Genomic DNA, 27,000 nt, shown 5'->3' with positions numbered 1-27,000 from the left:
TCTATATAAATGCAATGTCTATAATGCTATTGTGATGAAAAGAAAGTGCCATTATATTTGTCCATGGGAAACATCTACTCTTAATAACATTCACTATTGTGATCAAAAGAAAGTGCCATTATATTTGTCCATGGGAAAGCTCTACTCCTAGTAACATTCACTATGCTAATCAAATTTTATTAATGCTATTGAGCTTCTTGACTAGAAATATTTCATTTTTAACATAAAGCTAGGAAGAAGAACATGACAATCATAAAGATGATATTTGATAAAATCAAGACCGAGTACTAGTAGACCTCTACAAGGAGTCTCCTTGGCAGTAGTAAGGCTTAATTTAAAAGAAGGCTTATATGCATGTACTAGTGTGGAGTAGGGCATGGAAAGGAGTCCAAGTGCTCCCCCTTAATGAATGCACTAGAAGAGTGAAGATCAAGTTAAAGTACACTTCCTAAACTAAAACTTACTTGTATATAAGACACATGTGAAGGGCTTATTATTTCACATGTATATACTATATCATTCTTTATATTGGTGTATACGTCTAATGAAGGATGACCCTCCTTTTAAGGGCTTTATATTGGTGTATATCATTCTTTATATTGGTGTATACCTCTAATGAAGGATGACCCTCCTTTTAAGGGCTTGTAAGGCTTAATTTAGAATAAGGCTCATATATACATGTAGCATTGTGGAGTAGGAGAGGTGGAGGATACTATATCATTCTTTATATTGGTGTATACGTCTAATGAAGGATGACCCTCCTTTTAAGGGCTTTATATTGGTGTATATCATTCTTTATATTGGTGTATACCTCTAATGAAGGATGACCCTCCTTTTAAGGGCTTGTAAGGCTTAATTTAGAAGAAGGCTCATATACATGTAGCATTGTGGAGTAGGAGAGGTGGAGGATCTCTCTTCTTCTGATGAATGTGCAAGAAGAGTGAATGCGAAGTTAAAGTTGGACATTTACTTGTATACAACAAACATGCAAAGGGCATATTATTTACAGTTTTGGACAATATCATCTTGATATTGGTTTATATATTTGATGTAGAGTACTTCTCCTTTTAAGGCTAAGAAAACCTTCACGCTTGAGGTCTATTGAGTCAATTGCTAAAATCTATCCTTGTTTACTATAGAAAGTAGGGTGTCTTACAAATATTATAATGATGCATGATTGAGGGAGAGTTCCTGTTGGCATGCTGATACTTAGCTTAGATAGTCACTTTACAAATGTTTAACAATGTGAAGCAATTTTATCTTGATATAACCCTCATACAATTGCACCCTTTTAAATAGTGTGTAGATACTTGTATGTTTGCTTTCTCTAATGGGAAATGCATTTCACAAGTTGCATGTCATCAATGGAGTGAAGCCACTTGTATGTGGACTTTCTCCCATGTTAAATGTGTATAAGTAATGCCTCATAAAAAGGTTTACATCATCACCGAAGCTTCAAAGTGTTTGTAAAGTTGGTTGGCCTACCCTCTTTGAAAAAGGGGAATATTCTGGTGAGATGTGGACATCATTGGTCATAGGTTACAAAATACAAATGTGGACTTTCTCCCCGTTAAATGTGTAGAAGCCATTCCTCAAAAGTTTTACATCACCACTGGAGCTTCAAAGTGTTTGTCAGGTTGGTTGACCCACCATCTTTAACAAAGGGAAATATTTTGGCAATGTGTGGATGCCATTGGTTGTAGGTTAAACAAATGTGCACCATCGTGATTTCTCCCTCGTTGTGAGTGAACGGCAGTAGTTTAGTGGATAGAGCAATTGTGTTATTCCCCAAGGTTGTTCAAATCAAGCTAGCTATGGTGGAGACATCCTTGTAACTTGTCGGATGATGGGTGTGTGTTGTAAAACCACCATGTCCTGGTTTTAATAAGTATAGTAGATTAGTTGCCAAACTTTTAATAAAAAAAGAAAAAAACAAGTCCTTATCTTTTGTGCAGTGGGTAGATAACCAAACTTATTTTGGGACACCCACAATAAGGCTCTTGAGGTGTGATAAGATGTAATGTTTAGGTGGCTTATGGGTGACAATATATTAATTACTACCATATTCGGACCACACCGACAATATATTAATTAACGCCCTTACATGAGCTAATTAATATATTATGGCCCGAAGGTTTTAACCTTAGGACCCTAAGGTTAAAACGAAGCGAAATGTAGCCCAACGAAAGGCAACTCAGTGAAAAAAAAAATGAAGCGGAATGCAGTTCATATTTTTTTGTTATTTCGGATCGTTCTCTCTCTCTCTCTCTCTCTCTCTCTCTCTCTCTCTCCCCCCCACGTTTGTTCGGCGAATCTCTCTTGCGTGTGCTAGAGGCCATAGCCTGAAAATGGTCACCACAGCCCATTTGCATTTTATTCCTAGTAGCTAAGGATGGTTAAAGAAGGATCGAGAGAAAGCTTGAGAATTTCTATATTTTTTTTAAAATGTCCTATCTCCTAAGGTTGTACTACCTAAGGTTATACACCTCACTGTTGTACCACCTCAACTAATTAATTAATAGCAAAGAAATATTTTGGTCCATATTGAAGGAAACTTAAATGTGGGAGGTTGACATAAAATAAAATGAACGCGTACCATTTCTCGCAAAAAAATAAAAAATAAAAAATTGCCCAGCAAATTTGAAGAAGTGATCTAAAGGTATTCTAAACACCTGTCATGGTTATTTCCGCCCCCTCTTTCTCGCCAGCTTCGCCAACGCCAGAACTGAACTAGAGCTACTATTGGCCAAGGGTTTGCGCGCACAGAGAGAGAGAGAGAGAGAGAGAGAGAGAGAGAGAAAGCAAAACATGTAGCTCTTCCAACAAGCGCTCTGCAGCTTTGATCTTCAGTGTGCTTGTTTCTGATCAAAGCTCCACCATGGACGGGCACCCCAATGGCTACACTGTAGCTCCTGATCATGTGAAAAACCACAATTCTTCGGTGGAAGAAAGGCTAGAGGATATGCGAAAACTCTTCCACAAAGCAGAGGGCGATCCTCTGCGGATTGTCGGCGTGGGGGCTGGGGCATGGGGTAGTGTCTTCATAGCCCTCTTGCAGGATGCATACGGCCATCTCCGAGACGACGTCCAGGTCCGTTTATGGCGCCGGCCTGGCAAAGTCCTCGACCGCACCTCTGCAGAGCATCTCTTTGAGGTGATCAACAGCCGCGAAGACGTCCTGCGCCGCCTTATCCGCAAGTGCGCATACCTCAAGTATGTTGAAGGCCGCCTTGGCGACAGAACTCTCTTTGCAGATGAAATACTGAGAGATGGCTTCTGCATCAACATGCTGGACACCCCCCTTTGCCCCCTCAAGGTTGTTACCAACCTCCAAGAGGCTGTCTGGGATGCAGATATTGTTGTCAATGGGCTCCCGTCCACTGAAACCCGGTCCATTTTCGAAGAAATTGGGAGATACTGGAAAGAAAGGCGCACAGTCCCAGTCATCATTTCTCTATCCAAGGGTGTGGAGGCGTCATTGTCACCAGTTCCACACATCATGACCCCCACTCAAATGATTCATGAGGCCAGTAAGACTCCTGGACTCTGCGATTAATATTGCTGTCAGTGGCTAACCCTTGTGTTCTGTTTGTTAGTGTATTTTGCTAATTATTTATGACTTGTGAAGTTATCTACCCTCCTAAATTCTATGTTCAGCATGTGGGGCAGATCAAGCATCTAGGTTTTGTTGATACTTCTTGAAATGTCCGTGTGTTGGCATAATCTGTTCTACAGCCAACGTCCCGCTGGAAAACATTCTCTACCTTGGTGGTCCTAATATTGCTGCTGAAATTTACAACAAAGAGTATGCAAATGCACGCATCTGTGGGTCAAAGGAGTGGAGAAAGCCTCTTGCCAAGTTTCTACGCCAGCCCCATTTCATTGTTTGGGATAACAGTGACCTTGTTACCCATGAAGTTATGGGTGGGCTCAAGAATGTCTATGCCATTGGTGCAGGTAAGGCTTTTGCCTTGATTGGCAGTGTTGCTTCTTTTGCAATGGCTCATAAGACATACTATCGAAAGCTATAGATGACTTGATTACATAAGGGCAGGTGAGCAAGCACCGATTGGCCCTAACGATAGTAAAAACAAAGCACATATGTTTAAGTCTCAAGTAAGGCTATCAACGGCATCAATCCTATGGGGTCAGGGACCTACTAAGAAATTGTTGGTGATTTTCCAGGCATGGTTGCAGCCCTGACAAATGAAAGTGCAACAAGTAAAGCAGTGTACTTTGCACATTGTACTTCTGAAATGATCTTCATAACAAATCTATTGGCTGAGGAGCCTGAGAAATTAGCAGGTCCCCTGCTGGCCGACACATATGTCACCTTGTTGAAAGGGCGTAATGCATGGTATGGTCAGAAAGTCGCCAAAGGAGAGCTCAGACCAGACATGGGAGTTAACATAAAGGGGAAGGGAATGATTCAGGTGAGTAACGTATTGCAAAGCTTTTATGCATGCATTTGCTAGTCTGCAAGAAGCTCAAAATCACAGCAAAGGGATGAGGTAGTCATTACATTGAGACATTATGTGTGCCATGTTGTCTTGTTTTCCAGGGTGTATCAGCAGTGGAAGCCTTCTTCGAGTTGCTAAGCCAGCCCAGCTTAAGTGTCATGCATCCAGATGAAGAGAGGCCTGTTCTCCCTGTTGAATTGTGCCCCATTTTGCAAGCTCTTCACAAGTTTCTTATCAAGCAGTAAGCTTTCTTTACCACCACGTCACAATCATTGGTCCAAAAGGATCAATGTACTAAGAAGTATCAAGGGCCTTCAAATAAAAAGTTTCTGATGATATTGATTGAAGAGAAAGAGCAAGAGGCATGAAGAAATAGAAGTATTTGCTAATTTCGCATGTGCATGCGCAGGAGAGGGGAGAAGGGGGCACCTATTTGTCCATGCTTTTTGCACATGGATCAACCACTTGCGAGCTGATACTTGAGGGCTGTCCATTCAGTGCTCATGGTTGAAGGGGCGCCTAATTTTTAAGTTGTCCTTGGGCTTTTAGTGTTATGGCATGTGTATGCCTCGGCGAAAATCCTTTGGACATGGTCTTCAATCACAGTTGCCTATTGGGTAGGCTGAGGTTGAGTTTGAGGTGATGAGAACAATGTTCTTACTTGTTCCTACGTTTCCTTTCCCTGAAATCTATCACGCTCTCGGGTTCATGAGGGGTAACAATGTTATCCTCAGCTCCTAGCATCTATTTCAATCGACTGACACAAAAGACTGTATAAACTTTTATAGTCGGAGGCAATTCTAGTCTATAAGCAACCTCACCAATCTTTTTTGAGATCTTGTAAGGTCCATAGTACCTAGGGGATAACTTCCCAACCTTCTCGGTACATAACGTCTCAAAACTGTTGGGCACTTTTACATAAACTAGCATTCCTTGGGTAAACTCCCTTGGTGAACATTGCCTATCAACATAAAATTGTGTACGATCTTGTGCATTCTTGATAGCCTCTTGTGCATTCTTGATAGCCTCTTGTGCATTGATTAGTATTTTTTGCATATTTGCTAAAGCCACATGAATCTGAATACCTTTTGAGTCCAACTATTATTGGAGATCTTGGTTGGTACCCGTACATTAGTATAAACACACTGTAACCGGTAGCCGCATACTTACCACTATTATAGGCAAACTTGACCATCGGGATGTACTTCTCTCAATCTGATGGTCGCTTGGAGACGTATGCACGGAGCATATCCTCAAAACGTAATTCACCCTCTGTTGGCCCATCCGACTCAAGATGATCAGAGGAACTCATACTCAACGGAGTCTCCAATCTTTGGAAAACTAGGTGCATGAAGTGTACAAAAATCTTGGAGTTCCTATCATGGACTATATCGAAACGCTTTCCATACAACTTGAAAAGTTGCTCAATAAACTCTTGTGCCAATTCAGTTGCCTTCACTATCGCTTTTGTAGGTAAAAATCATGCAATCTTCGTTAATTTATCTACCACCACCCAGATAGTATCATGCCCTCTAATGGTCCATGGCAAACCTACAATGAACTTATGAAGTCTAGTGAAATACTCTCCCATTTACCTTTTGGGATCTCTAGAGGATGTAACATACCTCGAGCCCTAAGGCGTTCAGCCTTGTTCACTTGACATTGACAACACTTAACCACAGTCTTGAATATACGCCTTCATCTCCAGCTAGTAAAATGTTCGTTTTAATAAATCATAGGTTCGTTGTACCCTTGGATGACCTGCTGTAGGAATGGCATGATATTTATATAGGATCCTTTTTCTAATCTTAACGTTATCTGGTACACAAATCTCCTAATTTCGGAACAACAATCCTTTCCGGATAAGGAATTGACCACTTGTCACACTCACATATGACATGACTTCTGAGTCTTGGTCTAAATCTAGTTGAAATATTGAATATCATGTGCAAGTTGGCTATGGTGGCTAAAAGACTAATTCAAGGTTGAAACACATGATGAGTAAAAAATAGTAGAAGGGTTGTGTACACACAAGAGAGACAACAAGATTGGGCAAAATAGTTGATTGATTACTTCTTAGGCAAGTGTCCTTTTATAGATTTCAACTCAATACCACCTAGTGGTTTCATCAAAACCTTCCCCTTGTAGTCGTTGTTTGATGTGTAGAGAGCCACTTTATTTGATGAAGTGTTGGACAAGGTGTGCTCTTTTGCTTTGACCTTTAGCTTCTTCTCTTTCTCCAAAAAAGAAGCTTCAATATCAACAAGCTTTGTGATAGGCATGTTGGTCAAAGTTGTCACGATGTTGTAGAAATCGGGAGGCAATGACTTGAGTAACACTGCGATAGCAATGTCTTCATCCACCTTTAGTGAGATGTCCATATGGTTAAGATGAGATGCAAGAGAAGTTATAGACTTCATATCAAGTTTAAAAAACTCAATGAGCAAACCAAACTTAGAGCTCTTGGATTGAGCCCTAAATAGGGTATCCAATTGATCCCATGAAGCCTTGGAAGATTCACACCCATCCACGTGGTGAATGTATGTGTCATCCAACTCAAGAGTTATGATGGCTCTTGCTTTGTCATCTCTGGTCTCCCATGCCGGAATAGTAGCTTGGTCCCTTGGCGGCTTCTCCTTTCCACTTGTGATGCTCCATAGGCCTTTCTTCATGAGGATGAGCTTGATGCGGGTTTGCCAAGTGTGGAAGTTTTGCCCCTTGAAGCGGAAGGTAGTATCACGAAGATGACATGATTTTTACCTACCCAATAATATTGCCTTTCTAGCTTCTCCAAAGTCGAATTCATGCCCCAATGACCACCAGTGATAGTGTCGTAGAGAAGAGATGCCCTAAACGAGTTCATGACACAAAGTCGACCTTTGTAAAAAAGCCAACCATCTCAAAAGTGGCATGGTCCTGTGGCATCCAATGCATGTTCCCAATGTGTCCCAGATTTCTCGGAATCCGCGTACGTGTGCTTCATGTCATCTAGTCTCGTACCAACAAGGCCGAGTCTAGTGTTTTGAATCAGTCACTGTTCCCTTCCTGCTCAAAGCATCAAGGTACTCGATCATACCACCAAATTGTTGGAAAATTTGGCTTCAGCGATGCTGACGGTCACTCCACTGTGCACTTAGCATTGTTTGAATCCAATACATTGCGATGGTCGATGTAGAACCTCAAATTCTCGGCCATAAAGGAAGTGCTTCCAATGTTTCAAGGCCTGAATTATTGCTAGGAGTTCCTGATCATAGACCGAGTAATTCTTTTCTGCAAAAAGTAACTTATGGGACACGTAAGTTAATCGATGGCCATTCTGTAACACTGCTCCAATCGCAATGTTATTCGCATCGGTGATTACTTGGAATGGCTCATCCCACAAGGCAAGCGCTAGACAAGGAGCTTCTGATAAAGCCACCTTGAGGCTCTTAAATGCCTCCAACGCTCGTGGAGTCATTCGGATTCGGTGCCTTCTGGTCTCGACATCCTTAAGCAGATCAATAAGATCTGCGGAGAGGTCAAAGAATCTATCGATGTGGGTGAAGTATGCTTGGCATATCCCCACAAAGGATCGGATATTGTAGGCAGTTTGTGGTATCTCCCAATTGACTCTCTCGGCCACCTTGGCCGGATTAAGTCAGATGCCCTCAGCACTGGTTATGTATCCAAGGTAGTGAACCTCAAACAGATAAAACTCCGACTTCTTCTCATTGACATAGAGCTCATTGCTTTCCGACAACTTCAAAACTTTCTCCACATCAATGTCATGCTACTCAACCGTAGCTGAAAATACCAATATGTCATCCAAAAACGCTTTCCAATCAAGTCCCTAAATCTTTGCATCATGAGGTTCAATGTGGCCGGGGCATTTGTCAAGCCGAAAGGCATCACCACAAATTCATAGTAGGCCTGTTCCATACGAAAGGCTGTCTGGGGAATGTCCACCTCAACAATCCTAACCTGGTAGTACCCACTCTTGAAATCCAATTTCGAGAACACCTTGGCTCCATTCAGCCTCTCGAGAATGTAATTTATTCGAGGCATCGGGAACTTGTTCTTGCTAGTCAACTTATTAAGGGCACGATAATCAACACACGATCGGAAAGAACTGTCTTTTTTTTTTTGACGAACAGGATCGAGGCTACAAATGGCGACTGTAACACGCGGAAACTTTGGGAGTCTTCTTTCAGCCCTAAACACTCCTGGAAAACATGCTGATGCAAAACGCAGATATGGAGAGAGAGTAGAGAGAGAGAGAGAAGTGCTAGAAATTCAGTATATTCATATGGTACAAAAAGGTACCTCTACTACAGCCATAGGTTGCCTTACATAAAAGGTGGTAACACACCAAAATCTTCTACTATTGGGACCCACTCCCTAGTGGAGTGAATGGTCACAACAATGAGCACACTGGCTATTTATATGTGTCTTGGACACTTGGTATGCTGGCCGACTCCTGGTCGGCCAGCCATAAATGCAGTAAATGCTCTTTAATACAGCCGACTGGTCCTCCTCCTTGCGCCTGCTGCTGCCCCTGTTCTCCGGTTCAGCCGACCACTTCAGTGAGCAGCTGATAGCCTTGTTGAAATATACAAGTGAAAAGGGTGTGTGTGGGAACAAGCTCTTGGATAGAGGCTGTAAAAGAGGAGATGTAATTGTGAAAGAACCTGTGAAAAGGTTAGAAGAATCTACTGGGAGAGAATAATGGGTAGCATGAGGGAATTTAGGAGTGTGGAGTTATTCTGGGAGATAATCAGGGAAAAGAGAAGAGGTGGAGAGAATCAGGCAAGAGGTGGAGATATTCAGGGAGTGAATCATGGAGAAATCAATGGGATTAGATGCTTGATGTAAACTCTATAAATTGAGGCATAGCCCTAATGAGAATTTGCTGGTTTTTGAGTATCCATGCCTACATTAATCTATGTGCTAATTATTCACTAATTACGTCTTAATCACTTGCTAATCACTTTGTTAATTATGCTGATTCTAGTGTATGATCCACCATAGCTCATCATTTAGCTCAAATTTCAACACTTGTGTGCAGCCAGCAACACGTGTCCTGCAGCCGACAGCCATCTGACCTTCAGCTTGCTCTCCACGCTTGTCTCCAGTCTACACTGCCAAAAGTGCTCTGTGCTCTATCATCCTGGTTCTACCTGGTTCATACTCTTTATCTGGCTGCCTCTTCTGGATCAGCACCTGAGATTTAGCCCTGAAAATGTCCATGGCATCTATGATGCACATGACATCCCCCTCTGCTAAACTTGATGACGGGAATCCAACGTGCTCTTGGATGACTGTCATCAGCCCAACCTGCTCTTGGATGACTGTCATCATCCCAATCTTTTCCCGAAGTCCCTCTATCATCATCCATCCCTGGCAACCCTTTTTCTCTGAAAACCCAGCCTGTTCTCCAAACCACTCTGTCTCTGACGAAGATCTATGCATCTGTTTTCCTCTAGTCCACAATCCGTTCCTGCCCTGACTCTGAACACCATCTTGGTCTTCATTCCTGAGAGTCTGGCACCCTCACATCACCCTTGGAGGATAAACCTCCCCTTGGGACCGTTGCCTGAGAACCTATCTGGCTCACAGGACTGCCATCCCCTCTGGTACTGTGGAACACCACCAACAAACCTCCTGGGAGTTCTTCCCGATCTGTGTTCCTTGCCTTGGGCTTTGAATCCGTGTACTTTCCTGTACCTTGGACCTGTACACCATCATCTGGGACTGAATCAGTGTTTAGCTTTGTTGAGCCTGATGCTCTGATACCAATGTAACACGCGGAAGCTCTGGGAGTCTTCTTTTCGCCCTAAACACTCCTGGAAAACATGCTGATGCAAAACGCAGATATGGAGAGAGAGTAGAGAGAGAGAGAAGTGCTGGAAATTCAGTATATTCATATGGTACAAAAAGGTACCTCTACTACAGACATAGGCTGCCTTACATAAAAGGTGGTAACACACCAAAATCTTCTACTATTGGGACCCACTCCCTCGTGGAGTGAATGGCCACAACAATGAGCACACTGGCTATTTATACGTGTCTTGGACACTTGGTATGCTGGCCGACTGCTGGTCGGCCAGCCATAAATGCAGTAAATGCTCTTTAATACAGCCAACTGGTCCTCCTCCTTGTGCCTGCTGCTGTCCCTGTCCTCTCGTTCAGCCGACCACTTCAGTGAGCAGCCGACAGCCTTGTGTGCAGCCAGCAACACCTGTCCTGTAGCCGACAGCCATCTGACCTTCAGCTTGCTCTCCACGCCTGTCTCTAGTCTACACTGCACCAAAAGTGCTTTGTGCTCTATCATCCTGGTTCATACTCTTTATCTGGCTGCCTCTTCTGGATCAGCACCTGAGATTTAGCCCTGAAAATGTCCATGGCAATGACAGCGACACACTAGGGTGTATGAAGCCAAATTACATCAATTCTTGGAGTTGGCGGTCCAACTCCGATTCCACTACCTTAGACAAGCGGTGTGGAAACTTTCTCGAGGGGATTTGAGCCTAGTAGGAGATCTATCTTGTGGTCCTTCGGTCTAGATGGAGGGAGCCGGGGAGGGAGATTATTCCAAAGAAAAATCTTCTGGAACTTTTCATGGAGAGCCTGGTACTTCTTGGAAGCACTCGCCACCATCTAGACAGTCTAGATATAAATCATTGCACAATGTGCGTCTTTCCATATTTCTCGCTTAGCCTGCAAGTGGCTTATGAGAGGAAAGTTCAAGATTCTTGGCTCACATGTAATGGTCACTGGGGCTTTGGACACATTCTGGGTACTCCGAAAAGTATGCCTGTCCCAATCAATGTTTGACGGAAACTTGTGAAACCATTGAATTTCCAAAATTATGTTTGCTCCTACAAGAGGGGCAACCATAAAATCTCGCACAAACTCTATGCCCTAAGTCACTAGCTTGCCACCTTGAGCTTCAAACTTGATGCTCGTTGTCATGTCTGTGCTAAAACCCTCAACCTTCTTATCTACTGAAGTCCATAGAAATTGGGCTCACCGAGCGGCCTATTCCATTACCACATCCTCCATGTTGCTGCTATCAAACAAGACAATGACTCTCTAGCCACCTATATAGCCAAACGTCTTGAGTAGTTTGTTGCGTTCATACTCCTAGTCTTGGACGCCCTTCTACTTAGCTCCCGGCTAACGATTGCACCAAACGAAGAACTGGGGTCTGAAGAACTAGGAACAACCATTGGGGTTTGTGTGGAAGCAGGGCTCACCATGAAAGTCGTGGAGGCTGGGGTGGAAGTCTACAGAGTGCTAGTCTTCTTTGAACAATCCTTAGAAGCGTGTCCTTGTGTGTGACAAAAGAAACACCTACCCTCCTCCTTGTACTAAGCTGTCTCTTCTTGACTTAGTTTCCCACCAATCTTGCCTGCTGAGCTTTTTGATTTGGAGTAAGCTTGGGTGCATTGGTAGAGTTCTTGGAGCCAAAGGCTCCCATGCTCTGTCCTAGGGAAGAGCCCATCTTGTTCTGGCCTTTTCCTTCCCAGGCAGGTGCCTTGGGAGTGGAAGGTTGGGAAGTCTTGGGCTTTCCATCATTGTACTTCATTTCAACACTCTGGACAAGCGAGAGTGCAGCTTCAAAGGTGGCTGGCAGAAACATACATACTTCCCACTGGATTTGCATGTCAAGGCCATGAGCTTCAAAGGTGGCTGGCAGAAACATACATACTTCCCACTGGATTTGCATGTCAAGGCCATAAAGAAACTACCCTTTCTTGTCCTTGTCAGAAATGCCTAATTGCAAACTTAAGTTTGAAATTTCGTTCGCAAACTGCACAATTGGTTGCGCATTTTGACACACCCCCCTGAGCTCGTCTTCGAGTCGCTCAAGGTAATGGGGCGGGAGAAACGGCCACTTAAGATCTAAGACAAACTTGTCCCAAACATAAGCTACCATACCTAATCTTGTGTGGGCATGGGCCCATTGGGTCCACCATGCAATGGCCTCACCTTATCAATACCAACTAGCCAAGATCACTCTGTTAGTATCATTTTTTTTTACAATAGCAAAATAAGCTTCAAATTGATGCAACCAGGTATACAGGGTTGTGAAAGAGTGTACAGAGCGGAAAGGCAACAACAAAGACAGTAGCTTGGGCTCTCCTCAAGAAAACGCACAATCTCTGAAGAAAAAGTGTCCTTCACAGGTACCAAGAGTGCCACCAAAGCGTGCAACACCACAAGCCCCCTCTTGCACCCTCTTATAGCATATTCCATCAATGTAACATGCCGAAGTTCAGTGGATAGAATCGGTAACTTCAATGTTCAAAATTTAGCAATCTTTCGTCGCGGCAAAGATAACGCACAACATATATATATATATATATATATATATATATATATATATATATATGTATGTATGTATGTATGTATGTATGTATGTATGTAGAGAGAGAGAGAGAGAGAGAGAGAGGGAGTCGGACACAGTATTGGGTCCCAAATACCCTTTGTAGGCCCCCACCACCACAAATGGTGTTTTTGTTTTATTAGAATGATGTACAAATAACGCAAATCAAATCTCGTTCTTGACATGCACTCTTCACCTTGGCTGAGAGATCCTCTTGGCTGTCCTGGCCCTTGGAACACAACCCCTTGTGAATAATGAGATGAAATGACTGAATTTTTGGCTTGGCTATTTATATCCCTTCTAGGTGCTGGTCAGCTGGCTCATGCATGAGTCGGCCTACTTATAAAATACCCCACGACCAGGAAAAAGACCCTTTATTCAAGCACTTTCACACCATGCTTTGCTGGCTGCTTTGCACATACTGTCCAGGCCATACCTAGGCCTGCGCTGGCTGCTGGGCAGCCCATATGCCCTGGCTGCCTACAGTCCTGGCTGCCTCATGGGCTAGCCGACTGGCTGGGCTAAGGCATATCGGCTGGCTGGCCAAGCCCCCATGGGCTGGCCGACAGCCTGCCAAGCCCATCCTTGGGCTGGCCAACTAAGCCACAGCCTCCTTGGCTGGTGGGCAAGGCCATGGGCCATCTTGGCCCCTTTGGGTGGCCTAAGACCTACCCCATGCCCAAGTTCAAGGGATTCAATCCCTTTTCTGGGGTAGCCCTAAGGGCTGCCCCCCTTCCACATGCAACTACATACTTCTCCTACAGATGCCTGGTGTTCGGTTGCAAACCAAACACTCAGATCACCTGACATCATTCCAAAGGGAGACTCATAGTACGGACTGGCACTGCTTCATGTGCAGGACAATGCACACCTGACCAAGACCATATACGGGACTTCTACACCTAACCTAGGATGCTTAGAGTGGAACCCTCGCTGGCTTGTCCCAGACTAGGGCTCACATGGGACCAATTTCCACTCCAAGTCCTGCACCTTGGTATCAGGTATGTCCACGTTGGCACGTTGGCATCCATAGTAGCAACGAAACCCGTTTCAAATCATATGAAACCCACCGAAACTTTTACGAAACGTTTCAGAATAAGAAACTCGTTTTTTATTCGCCTAAAATTTTGGAGGCCCAAAAAACTTACATGCTAGTTTCATACATACGCATTTCCGAAGCGCATTTTTTCTTGTTGCTTGGTACTTGACTTGCACACGCACGTCCTTTCCTGCCTGCCGATGATTGGTCGACCATCTTGAGAAGGACGCTTCAGCCTAGGCCATAGCCTAAATACATATTTTCATGTATATTCTAAACTTATAATTTTTGCATTTTTTGTATGAAACTTTTTTTTGGCATTCCTTTTTGGCTTGGTAGTGACTAGTTGACCATCTTAACAAGGACGCTTGAGCCTTGGTCATGGCCTAAATACATATTTTCATGTATATTCTATATTGAAAAATATATATATTTTTGTATTTTTTGTATGAAATTTTTTTTGGACGTTTCAAAAAAATATGAAACTTGTGAAACCTTTTTGAAACCCGTTTCAAATCAGGCATTTTCGAAACTCTTGGTAACTATGGTGGCATCCAAGTACGGGATGCACATGACAGTGATAGTGAAGGACACTAAATTGGCACAGAGTTTGTTGTGCAGCTTTTCGGGTTGTATGAACTACCTTTCGATATAGTCAATGATAGGGACTCGAAGTTTTTTGGACACTTCTTCCACCTAGTTTTCCAGAGATTGGAGACTACATTGTGTCACGTGCACAACCATGGACATGGCTAATCCCAGATCTAATCCATGATTTAGGTAGGAGTCTTAGAGTATATTTAGGACACTACCAAGCTCGGGCTCAGGCAAGGAAGTAGAAGCAAGTCCACATGGCTCAGCCTATAATCAGTCCATACACGGGAGTGTTTGGCCATCGCTTTGCTTTGCTAAAGTGCACAAAGATTGGCCGACAGCTTGTTTTCAGGCATGGGCATCATCAAGACTAGCCAACCATAATATTCAAATTATATTAGCATTTTATATAAGTTGTGTACATAAGGCAACTGGCCGACATGCAGTATGTCGGCCGACTGGTGCATATTGAGTCCTATAAATAGCTAGGCCAACATTTAGTCATAATCATCTAATCCCCCTTTTGGATCAGGTCATAGCCAGTCAGTAGAAGGTCTAAAGTCAACCTTTTGGTGAGGCCAAAGGCCTCGGAAGTTGTTCAGACATTATCATCTTTTTGTAACATATAATATATTGAACACAAAGCTCATCTCTTTCTCTTCTCTCTCTATCTGATCATCATTCTTTATCAAGCTTAGGGTTGAGGATCAAGTAAGCAAGGCTTTTGCACATGCAACACCACTGAGTATGAGTTCCAACTAGTTTTCCAATCATTTTGGTCGGTATTGGCGGCAGGTCCAGGCAGGAAGCACCATAGATTTGTTGAAATATGCACCAAACACATCCCTAGTAGGATGGGGCCAAATGGACCATGTACATGTGAAATATGCACCGAACACATCCCTAGTAGGATGGGGCCAAATGGACCATGTACATGTGAAAGGGACCAAATAACTTAGCTTGTGGGTGAAGCTTCTCTAGCACCTAGTTTTGTGTTAAACCACTTGTTTTGATGAAACCACTAGGTGGTATTGAGTTGTATGGAATCTATAAAAGAGCACTTGCCTAAGAAATAACCAATCAACAATTGCTCTTAGTTGTAGATGCGCCCACATATGCCCTTGCTTGCCCTAAGAGGACTTGGCCAATAGTCGTCTTAGCTAGGAGAACGAAGCTCGTCATCAGGGCTGTGTTTTCTCACAACCATAGCCACAAGACTCCTCTAATTCTAATTAGTGATTAACTGTCACTAATCCTACCTTGTTTTGGCTAATCAGGTGTTCTCTCTAAGCCTTATCAATTGATTCTACCTCAATGTTTGTCTTGGCCTCTCTTGCAAGGCCCAACAAGTTTTTTGACATCAAATCCAAGCCTTTCACAAGGTTCTAGTTCAAATCTCTCATTCACTAAGAGCTTCAATCTTTAAGGTGACTCAAGTTTGAGTCAAACCCTCTTCAATACTTGCTCTTAAGTGTGTTGCTCAACTCTCTCAACCCCAATGGTGTTGCATGCGCGGAAGCCTTGCTGTACTGATCCACAACTCTAAGCATACTTAAGAACATTGATGCTAATTACTTATGATTAAGACAGATAGGAGAGAGATTAGGTGTCAGGTTTTCTTTATTCATATGGTACAAAAAGGTAACTGATGCTTGTACATGATTGAGGGCTTTGGTCAGCCCCAAGGGATTGACCCTGGCCCTTCTACATATCTTCTACTTTATGCTAGATGGAATGATGACCGAATAATGACTTGTTTAATGCTGAAAATGATGCAATGCTTATATATTCTGCTGAGGCTGGAGTCGGCCAGCATATAATGTTGTCAGCCACTTCTGTTGGACATAAATATCATAAATGCCGTGTTTGTACTTTCTGCCCCGTCCACACATGCTGGCCACTCAACCGACAGCTGTATGGAGCCCCTGGTGCCAGCTCACAGGCCCCATAACCTCCTTCATGAGCTCTCATGCTGATGATGATGTAGATGATTCTTCTGATGATGTGCAGTCTATGCTGATGATGCTATAGACCAAGGTGATGGTCATGATGCTTATGCGACTAATGGTAATGCTTCTGCTAATGATGGTGACCTAAATGCTTATCTTATTTGCTGCACAATCAAGGATTAAGCCAGTTCATGCTGAAGACTAGCCATGGCACGGGCATGCACGTGACAAATGGCTGTCTACTGCCACTAGATCGCATCATGCTCTCCACTAATCCATGGCAAACCTATACTGAAGTCCAACGAAATACTCTCCTATTTACCTTTTGGAATCTCTAGAGGATGTAATGTACCTCTAGCCCTAAGGTGTTCAGCCTTATTCACTACACTTTACCACACCTGAACATATGCCTTCATCTTAAGCTAGTAAAACGTTCGTTTTAACAAATCATAGGTTCGTTGTACCCTTGGATGACCCACTATAGGAGCGGGATGACATTCATACATGATCATTCTACTAATCTCAGGGTTATCCGGTATACAAACCTTCTCATTCAAGAACGTCAATCCATTCCGGATAAGGAAATGACCACCTCTCACACTCACATATGGCATGACTCTTGAGTATTGGTCTAAATCTATGGGGCTCCCTGCTTGGACCTGCTGCCAATAGCGACGAAAATGACTATTGGTCTCACATAGTGTAACGTGCAATTGGTATGAACGTGTAACACATAGCAAGACCTTCTTTATACCTTTATGTTAGTGAGCATGAAGCAATCCACTTTAATCTTTATTCACAAGAGATAGAGCTGATGTAACTCGCGGCGGTTGCCCGGGGGACTAGGGCCTTTGACACACTTGTCGATACCATCAAAGCATGTTAAAACAACCGGGGGACTAGGGCCTTTGACACACTTGTCGATACCATCAAAGCATGTTAAAACATTTAATCATGGCCATAGCCTTAACACACATCCATCATCACTTTGCATAAAACATAAAAGCTGGACAAAATATCCACAAATGCTGAAAATGGAGCTTGCACGTGTGACACCGCATAGAGGCCGGAATGGGCCGACCCCCCCCCCCCTTGGAGTATTTTATTACCCAAGGAGAATAATATCATGTACAAGCTTTGAGGGCCTTACTCTCCTCACGGGAGATGCCGGATTTGTCAAAATACACAGCGGAGATGATGACCAGATCTGGAAACATGAGCAAAACGCATGCAGAAAAATACAGCACAAGAGAGAGAGAGATATAGGCGTGTAACTCTGCTCTATATACACAAGAAGATCCTGGAGTATGATACAAAATGGAATGGGGGACTGGGGGCCTATTTATATGGCCCCATATACCAGTCGGCCTGTGCTACAGGCAGCCGACTGGTCCTAAATCTCCATGATCCTTCGCATGCCGCAGAAACCACAGGAAACGCAATCCTGTCTCCCAAAGAGTCATCTGCAACCATGAGCTCAACTGCCTCATCAGGAAGCTCACGTCCAATCTGGTGTCCATCAGCCAGATCAATGAACCATTCTGCTTCTGAGTCAAAGAGGCATCACACTGCTCACAAGGATCAACACCTGTTACGGTGCAAAACCAAGTCCTGGAAACCTGATGAAGACCATGCCAGGCCTTCTGAAACCTGGCAACCACCCCCTTTGAATCCGGAACCACAAAGCCTGGAGAAACCACCTCCTTCTGCAAGTAATCAATTGCCACGTGCCTGGCTTTCCGAAAGGTCTCCGTGGAAAGAACATCCTTATCTACAGGGGGTTCTTTGTCCCGAATACTACGAGACATCAGAGCATAAGTTACCTGTTCAGTTTCCTCTGACTGATGAACACAAGAACTACCAACATCAGTACTGGAGAGTTCCTGCCAACTGCTGCCATCTACTGGTAAGCTATCCACCATCTGGTCCCGGAAAGCCTGCACCTGTAGCGTATCCACACTTAAGTGGCCATTACCAGACTGCCACTCACCACAAACCTGAGGACCTGGGAGAGAGAGTGCTGAAAGCTTGTAAACTCCATTCTCCACTCCACCTTCCCAAACCACTTGGCCTGTTGCTTTGTCCCGGAGAGCAACAAAATGCTCATCAAACTCCACCCGTACGCCAGTCTTGCAAACCTGATGCACTGACAACAGATGAACAAGTGCTGGAACATACAACACTTGGGAGGAATGCTTCCCCCCTCTGCTATCGGGAACTATCTCCATCCTGCCCTCACTGTGAACTGGGATAGTGGATGTATCCCCAGTAAGAATGTGACCAGAAAGCCTGCAGAGATCCTGTAAACCGAAACGGGAAGGAGTCATGTGCCTAGAAGCACCACTATCTAGAATCCACTACCGAGTATCCGTTGCGGAGAGTCCTCCAATCTCCTTCCTGCCTGAAGAAAAGGAAACATCGGTGTCCACCACCTCGAGGTGCACAAAAGCCGGAGTCTTCATGATTGCTGTTGAGGAATCTTCACCCTTTTCGGTCTTCCGCTTGGGACACTGTCTCCAATAGTGGCCTTTCTCGCCACAATCATTACAGGTTCTCTCTAGCTTTAGTTTCTCGCAGTCAGTTACGGACTTCTTCTCAGAAGACTTCTCCGATGAAGCCTTCCCTTTGCCCGTGTTACGGCCTTTCGATCGTTGGCCAGTTAAGGCCTCCGAACCTCCACCCTGAGGAGGGTTCGTGAATCATTCCTCCTAGTCTAGGACCATGGGCACAAGCTCCTCCCAAGTGATGGTGCTGAGTCTGCCACTGGTAATCAAAGACGAGTAAAATGCTGAGTACGAAGAGGGCAAATGTGACAGCAACGTTATGGCCATGTCCTCTGACGATATCTCCTTCCCAGCTTGAAGAACTTCCTGCTGAAGAGCCTGCAGCTTGTTAATATGCTCCTGCATCGTCGACGACTTTGCAGGGCTCATAACCCGCATCTATACTTCCAAGAAAATCCTCTTCATGGGCGATACCCTGTTGTAAAGAGAGGCCAAATGCTGCCATATACCTCTGGCTAGCGTCATATGCTTTACATGATTGATTACTTGCGGTGTGCAGTTGTATCACATCCACATCCACATTCATTTACATCACATCCTTTCACATATTCTCACATCTCATTCTCATCTCTTCATTCGTATCCACATCTATTTATATCACATCCTTTCACATATCCTCACATCTCATTCTCATCTCTTCATTCACATCCACATTCATTTATATCACATCCTTTCACATATCCTCACAGCTCATTCTCATCTTTTCTTCACATGCTGATGCAGTTGGCCAGCAACTGGATCCTCTTGCCAACTCAGGGCTGCCTCCCAAGCCACAGAAAAATGGGAAAAAATAGGGGAAAAATACGGAGAGTGGGGAAAAATGAGAAAACACCTCATAAGGGCGGGCACACCCACAACAAAGGCCCTGGTGTATAAAAATAGACAGGAGATGACTTCTAACAGGATTATCCATATACAAATGCCATAACAAAGCCCAACACGAGGCAACTGAGCCGGAACATAGGCTGTAGAAATGCCGAGCCAACAACATAATCCATATACCTCCGTGTGGGTACTGATTCTTCCCCAAAAACCACGGGTCTTCATGCAATAGAGCTGGTACAGCAAGTACAACTCTCCAATCAGCCGGTACAGCAGGTACAATGGCTGGTACAGCCGGTATAGTGGCTGGTATAGCAAGTATAGTGGCTGGTACAGCCGGTATGGTGGTAGGTACAGTCGGTACGGTGGTAGGTACAGCAGGTACAGCAAGTACAAATGCTGGTACAGCATGTACAATGGCTGGTACAGCCGGTACAGTGGTTGGTACAGCTGGTACGGTAGTTGGTACAGCAAGTACAAATGCTGGTACAGCAGGTACAAAGGTTGGTACAACAAGTACAATGGCTAGAAATCATAATAAATGATTAAATACCCTTGCCTTTAGTATTTCTTCGCGATGGAAGCCTCCAAAACAGTCCCCAACAGCCGGTATTCTTCATGGGCAGCCTTCAAGAGAGAGAGAAAGAGAGGAGCCATCATTAGGGCAGCCTGTAACGGTGGTAGAGGCTAGTGTGCAGCAAGAGAGCCTCTATTAATGAAGAGAGAGGGCTCCAATTTATAGATTTAGGCCTCCCATGAGCTAAAATGGCAAGAGAAGGCTACAATGACAAGTGGAGAGCCACACAATAGCTGAAGTGACAAGTGTGAGGCTACTTGTCTCACTTTGATCCACTTTCTAACAAGTGTCAGGCCACTTGACTCACTTTGGTCCACTTTCTTGCCACATGTTCCAATCTAAGAGATGGGTCCTTCCATAAACTTTATCTCTAAAAATATCCCAACTGGTAGACATTCTGTCATAGGCACTTTGCCAACTCTTGGTATCTGCTCAATTCCAGATGTAATGACGCGAACAGAATTTCCATCGGATTCGGGCCAAAAATAGCAATTCTCCTAAATTTTAGGAGTGTGGTCCTTTTGTATTCTAGGATAATCCCCCATTCCCAAAGCTGGTACTTTCCAAATATTTAGGCATCTTGGAGTCCACTAGACTCCTTTCATACTAGGAAATGTCCAGGCTAGTGACATCCTCCCCAACTTCTTAAAAGTTGTCCGCAACTTTAAGCTTCAAGCCATATATTCAAGATATAATCATGTCCCATCAAGTGGGCGAGACGAGACAGTCTCAAAAATCCAATATAACTGAAGAATCCATGTCACAAAGAAATGGGTGAGACTAAATAAGTCTCCATAATACCAATATCAAAATCATGTCCCAAAATAAATAAGCGAGAATTCCGTGGAAGATATGCTAGACACAGGCACAAGAGCCAATTGTGTCTCAATCACCAATATCAATGAGATAATCATATGCCAATGAAAATCACCAACCAGGTGCTAAGACACTTAAATAAGTGCCATGCACAAGAAACTAGTGCCTCGCACACAGAAACATGTGCTATGCACACAAACTGGTGCCATTCAAGAGCACAAACCATGGTGACAGAAAAGTTGGTTCTCCATAGTTCTGGCAATCCTTTCTCCCAATCCCAACAGTTCCCATGTTCTCCCATACAATCCCAACTCTGATCAACAAGCATGGTATGGAAACAATGAAACACTCACTCGAATCCACGTGTATGGTGGAGTGTTCATTGAATTGCCCTCTCACAATCCCAACATGAATCCACATGCATGGTGAGATGAACAATGAACCTCTTGGCCTCTGTACGGGGAGATAGTGATTCTATTATGGGATAAAGATAAATAAATCCATGTCCCATATAAATGGGCGAGACGAAACAGTCCCATAAGTCCAGATATCATAATCCAAGCTCAAAGCACACAAACATGTGCCAATCCACATGACCCTTGGCGTACACATAAGTCCCTTGCCAACCAGGTATCATGTCTACTTTACCACTTGCACTCCGTGTTGGTACTTTGACCACACACCTTGGATGAGAGGTGGGCTCGAGTAACAAGATAAAACAATCACTCGCAGGCATAAATAGCCTGGTGTTCCATAAGCATTTCTGCTACCAATAGTTTGTAGGCATTTCGGCCACAAACTCACACTACCCTTTCAAGTGCCCATGTTCCCTTCCATCTGCTCTCTATTGTTCCACCCACACATGGTAGAAACAATCTTCAAGAGAACACTACACAGGGTATGTTGTGCTTGTCACTATCCTTTGAAGTGCCCATGTTCCCTTCCATCTGCTCTCTATTGTTCCACCCACACATGGTAGAAACAATCTTCAAGAGAGCACGTAGGACAAGAGAACACTACACAAGGTATGTGAACCATGAGTTCCATAAGTCCAATGCATCCCAAATAAAGGAAGCCATAAAGAATAATCCATAAACCTGAGGATAGATCCAAATTCCTAGAAAAGAAGTCCAGGAATCCATAGACCTATATACCATTATCCTTGTATACCATAACTCTTACCACATACTCCGTGCTAACCACACCTTGGAGTAGAGGTGGACTTTATCCATAAAAGCATCATATCCATGAGATATCCAAAGATTTCTTCTCTATAAACTCTGACAGATTCGTCCATAGAAATTGCTTGTGAAGCCCAATATCTATATAAATCTCGTCCAAGAAAGAAATCTCCATAGATATAATCCATATCAATAAAGGGAGCCATAAACAATGTTTCCCTAAAATCATCTCATGGCAAACAACACCAACTTTCTCCTTGCATGGCTATACAAGGGTTAGTGTGAACATCAAAAACACTTCATAGTAAATAGCAAAAGCACCAACTTTGCAAACTCAAAGTATACTTAACTTTTCTTTGCCAGGTAGGTCATGAAGCCAAAAGAAATATCTCGTCACCATATCCTTAAGATATCCTGAGATATATCTCCATATAGCTTGCCTGTAAGCTTGATAATATAATCCACAATATCCATATGGAAAGAGTGCTAAATATGTGCACATAAAGCCAACTCCACACTTCCAAGATAAAATTTTGTGAATTCATAAATCCTTAGATCAACAAGCTGTCTACTGCTCATGCTTTTGCTTCATAGGCTCTGAAGTGGCTGGCCATGCTTAATAGCAATGATGGTAAGTGTGGTCTCCACTCGAGATCTTTTCTCTTCCTTATTGATAGAAGGAAGCCTCCGCTTCCAAGAAAGCCTATGCTCTGATACCAATGTAACTCGCGGCGGTTGCTCGGGGGACTAGGGCCTTTGACACACTTGTCGATACCATCAAAGCATATTAAAACATTTAATCATGGCCACAGCCTTAACACACATCCATCATCACTTTGCATAAAACATAAAAGCTGGACAAAATATCCACAAATGCTGAAAATGGAGCTTGCACGTGTGACACCGCATAGAGGCCGGAATGGGCCGACCCCCCCCTTGGAGTATTTTATTACCCAAGGAGAATAATATCATGTACAAGCTTTTCGGTGATCACCGCTATTGCCACAGCTCAATGTGCCTCTTCACCGTTACCCCAGCGGTCTACTCAGGTTTTGGTTCTTCAAGGTTTTATTTCTAATCACCCTAGTCATGTGCTCATCGACAGTGGGTGTTCTCATAACTTTGGCTGTGCTCCACCTACTCATGCTCCATATCAAGTTTCTTTTACGGAATCTCAGGAGATACAACGACAACTTACTGAACTTTTGGAGAAAGGACATTTTTGGACTTCGATATTCAAGTCTCTTGGTACAAATTTACTCTAGCTCTGCTTATCATCCACAGATAGATGGACAAACGGAACGAGTTAATCAGATTCTAGAAGAAATGCTGCGTCATTATGTTTAGTCTCGATTAGCTTCATGGGAAGAATATTTACCTTTGGTGGAATTTGTTTATAATAATTTATCATTAAGCTATTGAAATGACACCTTTTCAAGTAGCTTATGGCCATACTTCCCTTGTTCCTGCCAACTTTGTTCTTCAACATGAAGTGGCTTTAGCAAACCAACTCATTCAAGAAATGCAAGATATTTTGTTACAGATTAAGGATAAGATGGTCAGCGTACAAGAGCAATATCAGCACACAGCTAATAAGCATCGTCGTCACATTGAATTTCAAGAAGGAGACTTGGTATTATTATATATTGCCCCTCATCCATATAAGACAGTGAAATCAGTCTTTTCAAGGCTTCGCCCAAGATATTATGGACCCTTTCGTATTATTAAGAAGAACTCATCTCTCAGTTATAAGTTGGAATTATCGCCTTCTTGGGGTAGAATTCATCCAATTTTCATATTTCTTGGCTCAAGAAGTTTGTGGACGGTGATTTTTCAGTTTTAGATGTTTTGGATTATGTTCCAGAAATCTACTCTTAATTCCAGAGACAATTCTTGATGTCAGACAGAAAGAAACACGACATAAGCTCACTACAGAATTTTTGGTTAAATGGAGAGATCTTGATGATTCTAACTCTACTTGGCAAAGTGATGAAGACTTACAAGAATATCCAAAATTTCTTCGGGAATTCTTTCAAAGAAAACCATCTCTTATTAGCGGGAGTCTTATTTTAAGTGAAAGGGAATGTCACGATTGTGACTAACTCTCTTAATCTCTTCCTAACTACTTCTTAATCTCTCATTAACTGTAAAGACACCTGTGAAGGGTCACACCCTTGCACATAGGTCACTATCAAGTTATAAGTTGGAATTACCACCTTATTGGGGTAGAATTTATCCAACTTTCCATATTTCTTGGCTCAAGAAGTTTGTGAACGGTGATTTTTCAGTTTTAGATGTTTTGGATTATGTTCTAGAAATCGAAGATGAACACATACTCTTAATTCCAGAGACAATTCTTGATGTCAAACAAAAAGAAACACGACATAAGCTCACTACGGAATTTTTGGTTAAATGGAGAGATCTTGATGATTCTGACTCTACTTGGCAAAGTGATGAAGACTTATAGGAATATCCAGAACTTCTTTGGGAATTCTTTCAAAGACAACCATCTCTTCTTAGTAGGAGTCTTATTTTAAGCGGGAGGGAATGTCACGATTGTGATTAATTCTCTTAATCTCTCTCTAATTACTCTTTAATCTTTCATTAACTGTAAAGACACCTGTGAAGGGTCACACCCTTGCACATGGGTCACTATCAAAGGACATGCCTATTCATTAAAGACACACCCCTAAGTCCTAAGGACATAACCATTGATTCAAGAGCCATATCCCTTCACAGGGATGTGTCTCTTCAATTGTACCTTTTCGGCCTCTATTTAAGAAAGGCTCCCGTCTCAATGCAATCACTCGGTCTTTTCTTGCAGCATTTGTCTTATGTTCATTAATTAAGTCTTAATCATGTTAATAAAGCTATAAAAGCTTTACCTTTTCGGCCTCTATTTAAGAAAGGCTCCCGTCTCAATGCAATCACTCAGTCTTTTCTTGCAGCATTTGTCTTATGTTCATTAATTAAGTCTTAATCATGTTAATAAAGCTATAAAAGCTTTACACTGAATTTATAGGGTATTGATTCTTTTAATTAAAAAAAGCATCTTTGATTTAGTTTTGTGCTTTTTAAAAGCTGAAGCTTAAAATCAACCCCCCTCCTACTTCAGCACTAAAAAAAAAAGCTCACTTATGCTTTTTTTAATCCAAGCTTTTCCCTATTTTAATAAGCACGCCTCTTTTAGCTTTCCTTCTCCTTGCATCCCCTATGTGTGCATCCAGCCTCTACGTGTCCTCTGCACGTCAACTACCCTCTCTCCAGTCCCAACCATCTATGCAATCTGTCTAAGCTTTATCTGGCCTGCCCACGTTGCTGGGGCCTCTGCCCAGGCTGCTGCCCGCTGCCCAAGGCACTGCCCTACTGCGTGGCTGTGTACCATACCGCACCGTACCTAGAGTACTCAACCACTATGGTGTGAACCCTCTAGCTCCCCACGTCCCATCTAAGCCCTAATCCTAATCTGGGTTAGTCCACGCCCCTAGCCCTAACCCTAGGCCTGTCGGGACGTAACATAGTCTTGAACCGAAGTATGGGCTGGTCCCCCCATGCCAATACTCTTTTATATTTCAAAGTCTGGATGCAATGCTTTAATATCCCTACCCTTAGATTTGATGTGCACACAATCAAACAATACCAATTATGGGAAATGGCAGAGCATCCATTCCCCGTCTTTCCTAGCAAGCATGGGTTGTTCTCCACAACCTCGGGCCCACTTGCAGAAACAGAGGTCTTTGTAGCCTTAAACACCACACCCTTCCCAGTTGTTGTCTTCCGGTTGCAAATCTGACCCGGAATGTTCACACGGATCAGCAAACATCAACATCACAGTCACATGCATGCGTGGGAATGTGAGCAGGATTGTAGGAAAATAATCACAGACTGCTGATGTGGAGGCGCTGCTGTCTGTAGAGTTGGGCTGTGCAGAATTGTCTGTACAGGTATGTCCGTATGGCAGCACCGTACAGCTGCCTTGAATATTATTTTCCAGTACTTTCCCAGGGTTCTTGTCATTCCCTTTGAAGGTAGATTGAATCAAATAATTATGCTATCTGTTTGCAATTCTATGACAGGGTCAACATGTTAGTCAAGCTTAGAGGAAAAAACCTTTGCCTTACGATTTCTCTAATAAGAAGTTTGTGTGGCTGCATCTTTATTCACTTTCAATTTAAATGCAGAGAATCAGGTCCGGAAGCCATCTTGCAAGCATTGAGAGATGAAACTTTGTATGATCCACGCGAACGAATTGAGGTGACTCGAAACATTTCTATCTATAAACCATCATTATTGGGAGCCTCAAAATTTGATTCCAAGAGTGAAGCTGTTTCTGCTGTCCACCGAAGGATATGAGCTATGTACATCAGCCCCATGTGGATGTGATTCTTTAGTCCCAGACAGAAGCTATATGATTTTGCTTACCTTGGTGGACCATTCTGCTATCTGACAACTGCAAATTTGAGTATTGATTGCATGTAGAAGTTAAGTGATCTGCTTTAGCACTTACTCCCCTGATATGTAAATCACATTGAACATGCAACTCAATTGTGAAAATGTAGGTGCTAATTTGAGATAATAGCAAAGGGGCAATGAATATTGGCCATTTTCCTTGCACTCGATGCTCAAGCAA

General features: G+C 43.2%; 1 protein-coding gene across 1 annotated transcript; it reads left to right on the top strand.

The window, feature by feature from the left end:
* The first annotated feature begins 2,712 nt into the window (after positions 1-2,712).
* LOC147617850 (putative glycerol-3-phosphate dehydrogenase [NAD(+)] 1, cytosolic) lies at positions 2,713-27,000 on the top strand. Its single transcript, XM_086776110.1, has 5 exons — positions 2,713-3,530; positions 3,736-3,957; positions 4,186-4,433; positions 4,562-4,701; positions 26,552-27,000. Exons 1-5 carry the CDS (start codon positions 2,879-2,881, stop codon positions 26,721-26,723), a joined length of 1,434 nt encoding a protein of 477 aa, XP_086632236.1. The 5' UTR covers positions 2,713-2,878; the 3' UTR covers positions 26,724-27,000.

This window comes from Cibotium barometz, chromosome 36 (assembly GCF_041138505.1).
Source record: "Cibotium barometz isolate CiBa-2024 chromosome 36, ASM4113850v1, whole genome shotgun sequence".
NCBI classification, from domain to species: domain Eukaryota; kingdom Viridiplantae; phylum Streptophyta; class Polypodiopsida; order Cyatheales; family Cibotiaceae; genus Cibotium; species Cibotium barometz.
The sequence above is the reverse complement of the archived record's forward strand: the minus strand, read 5'-3'. Positions and strand labels throughout refer to the sequence as shown.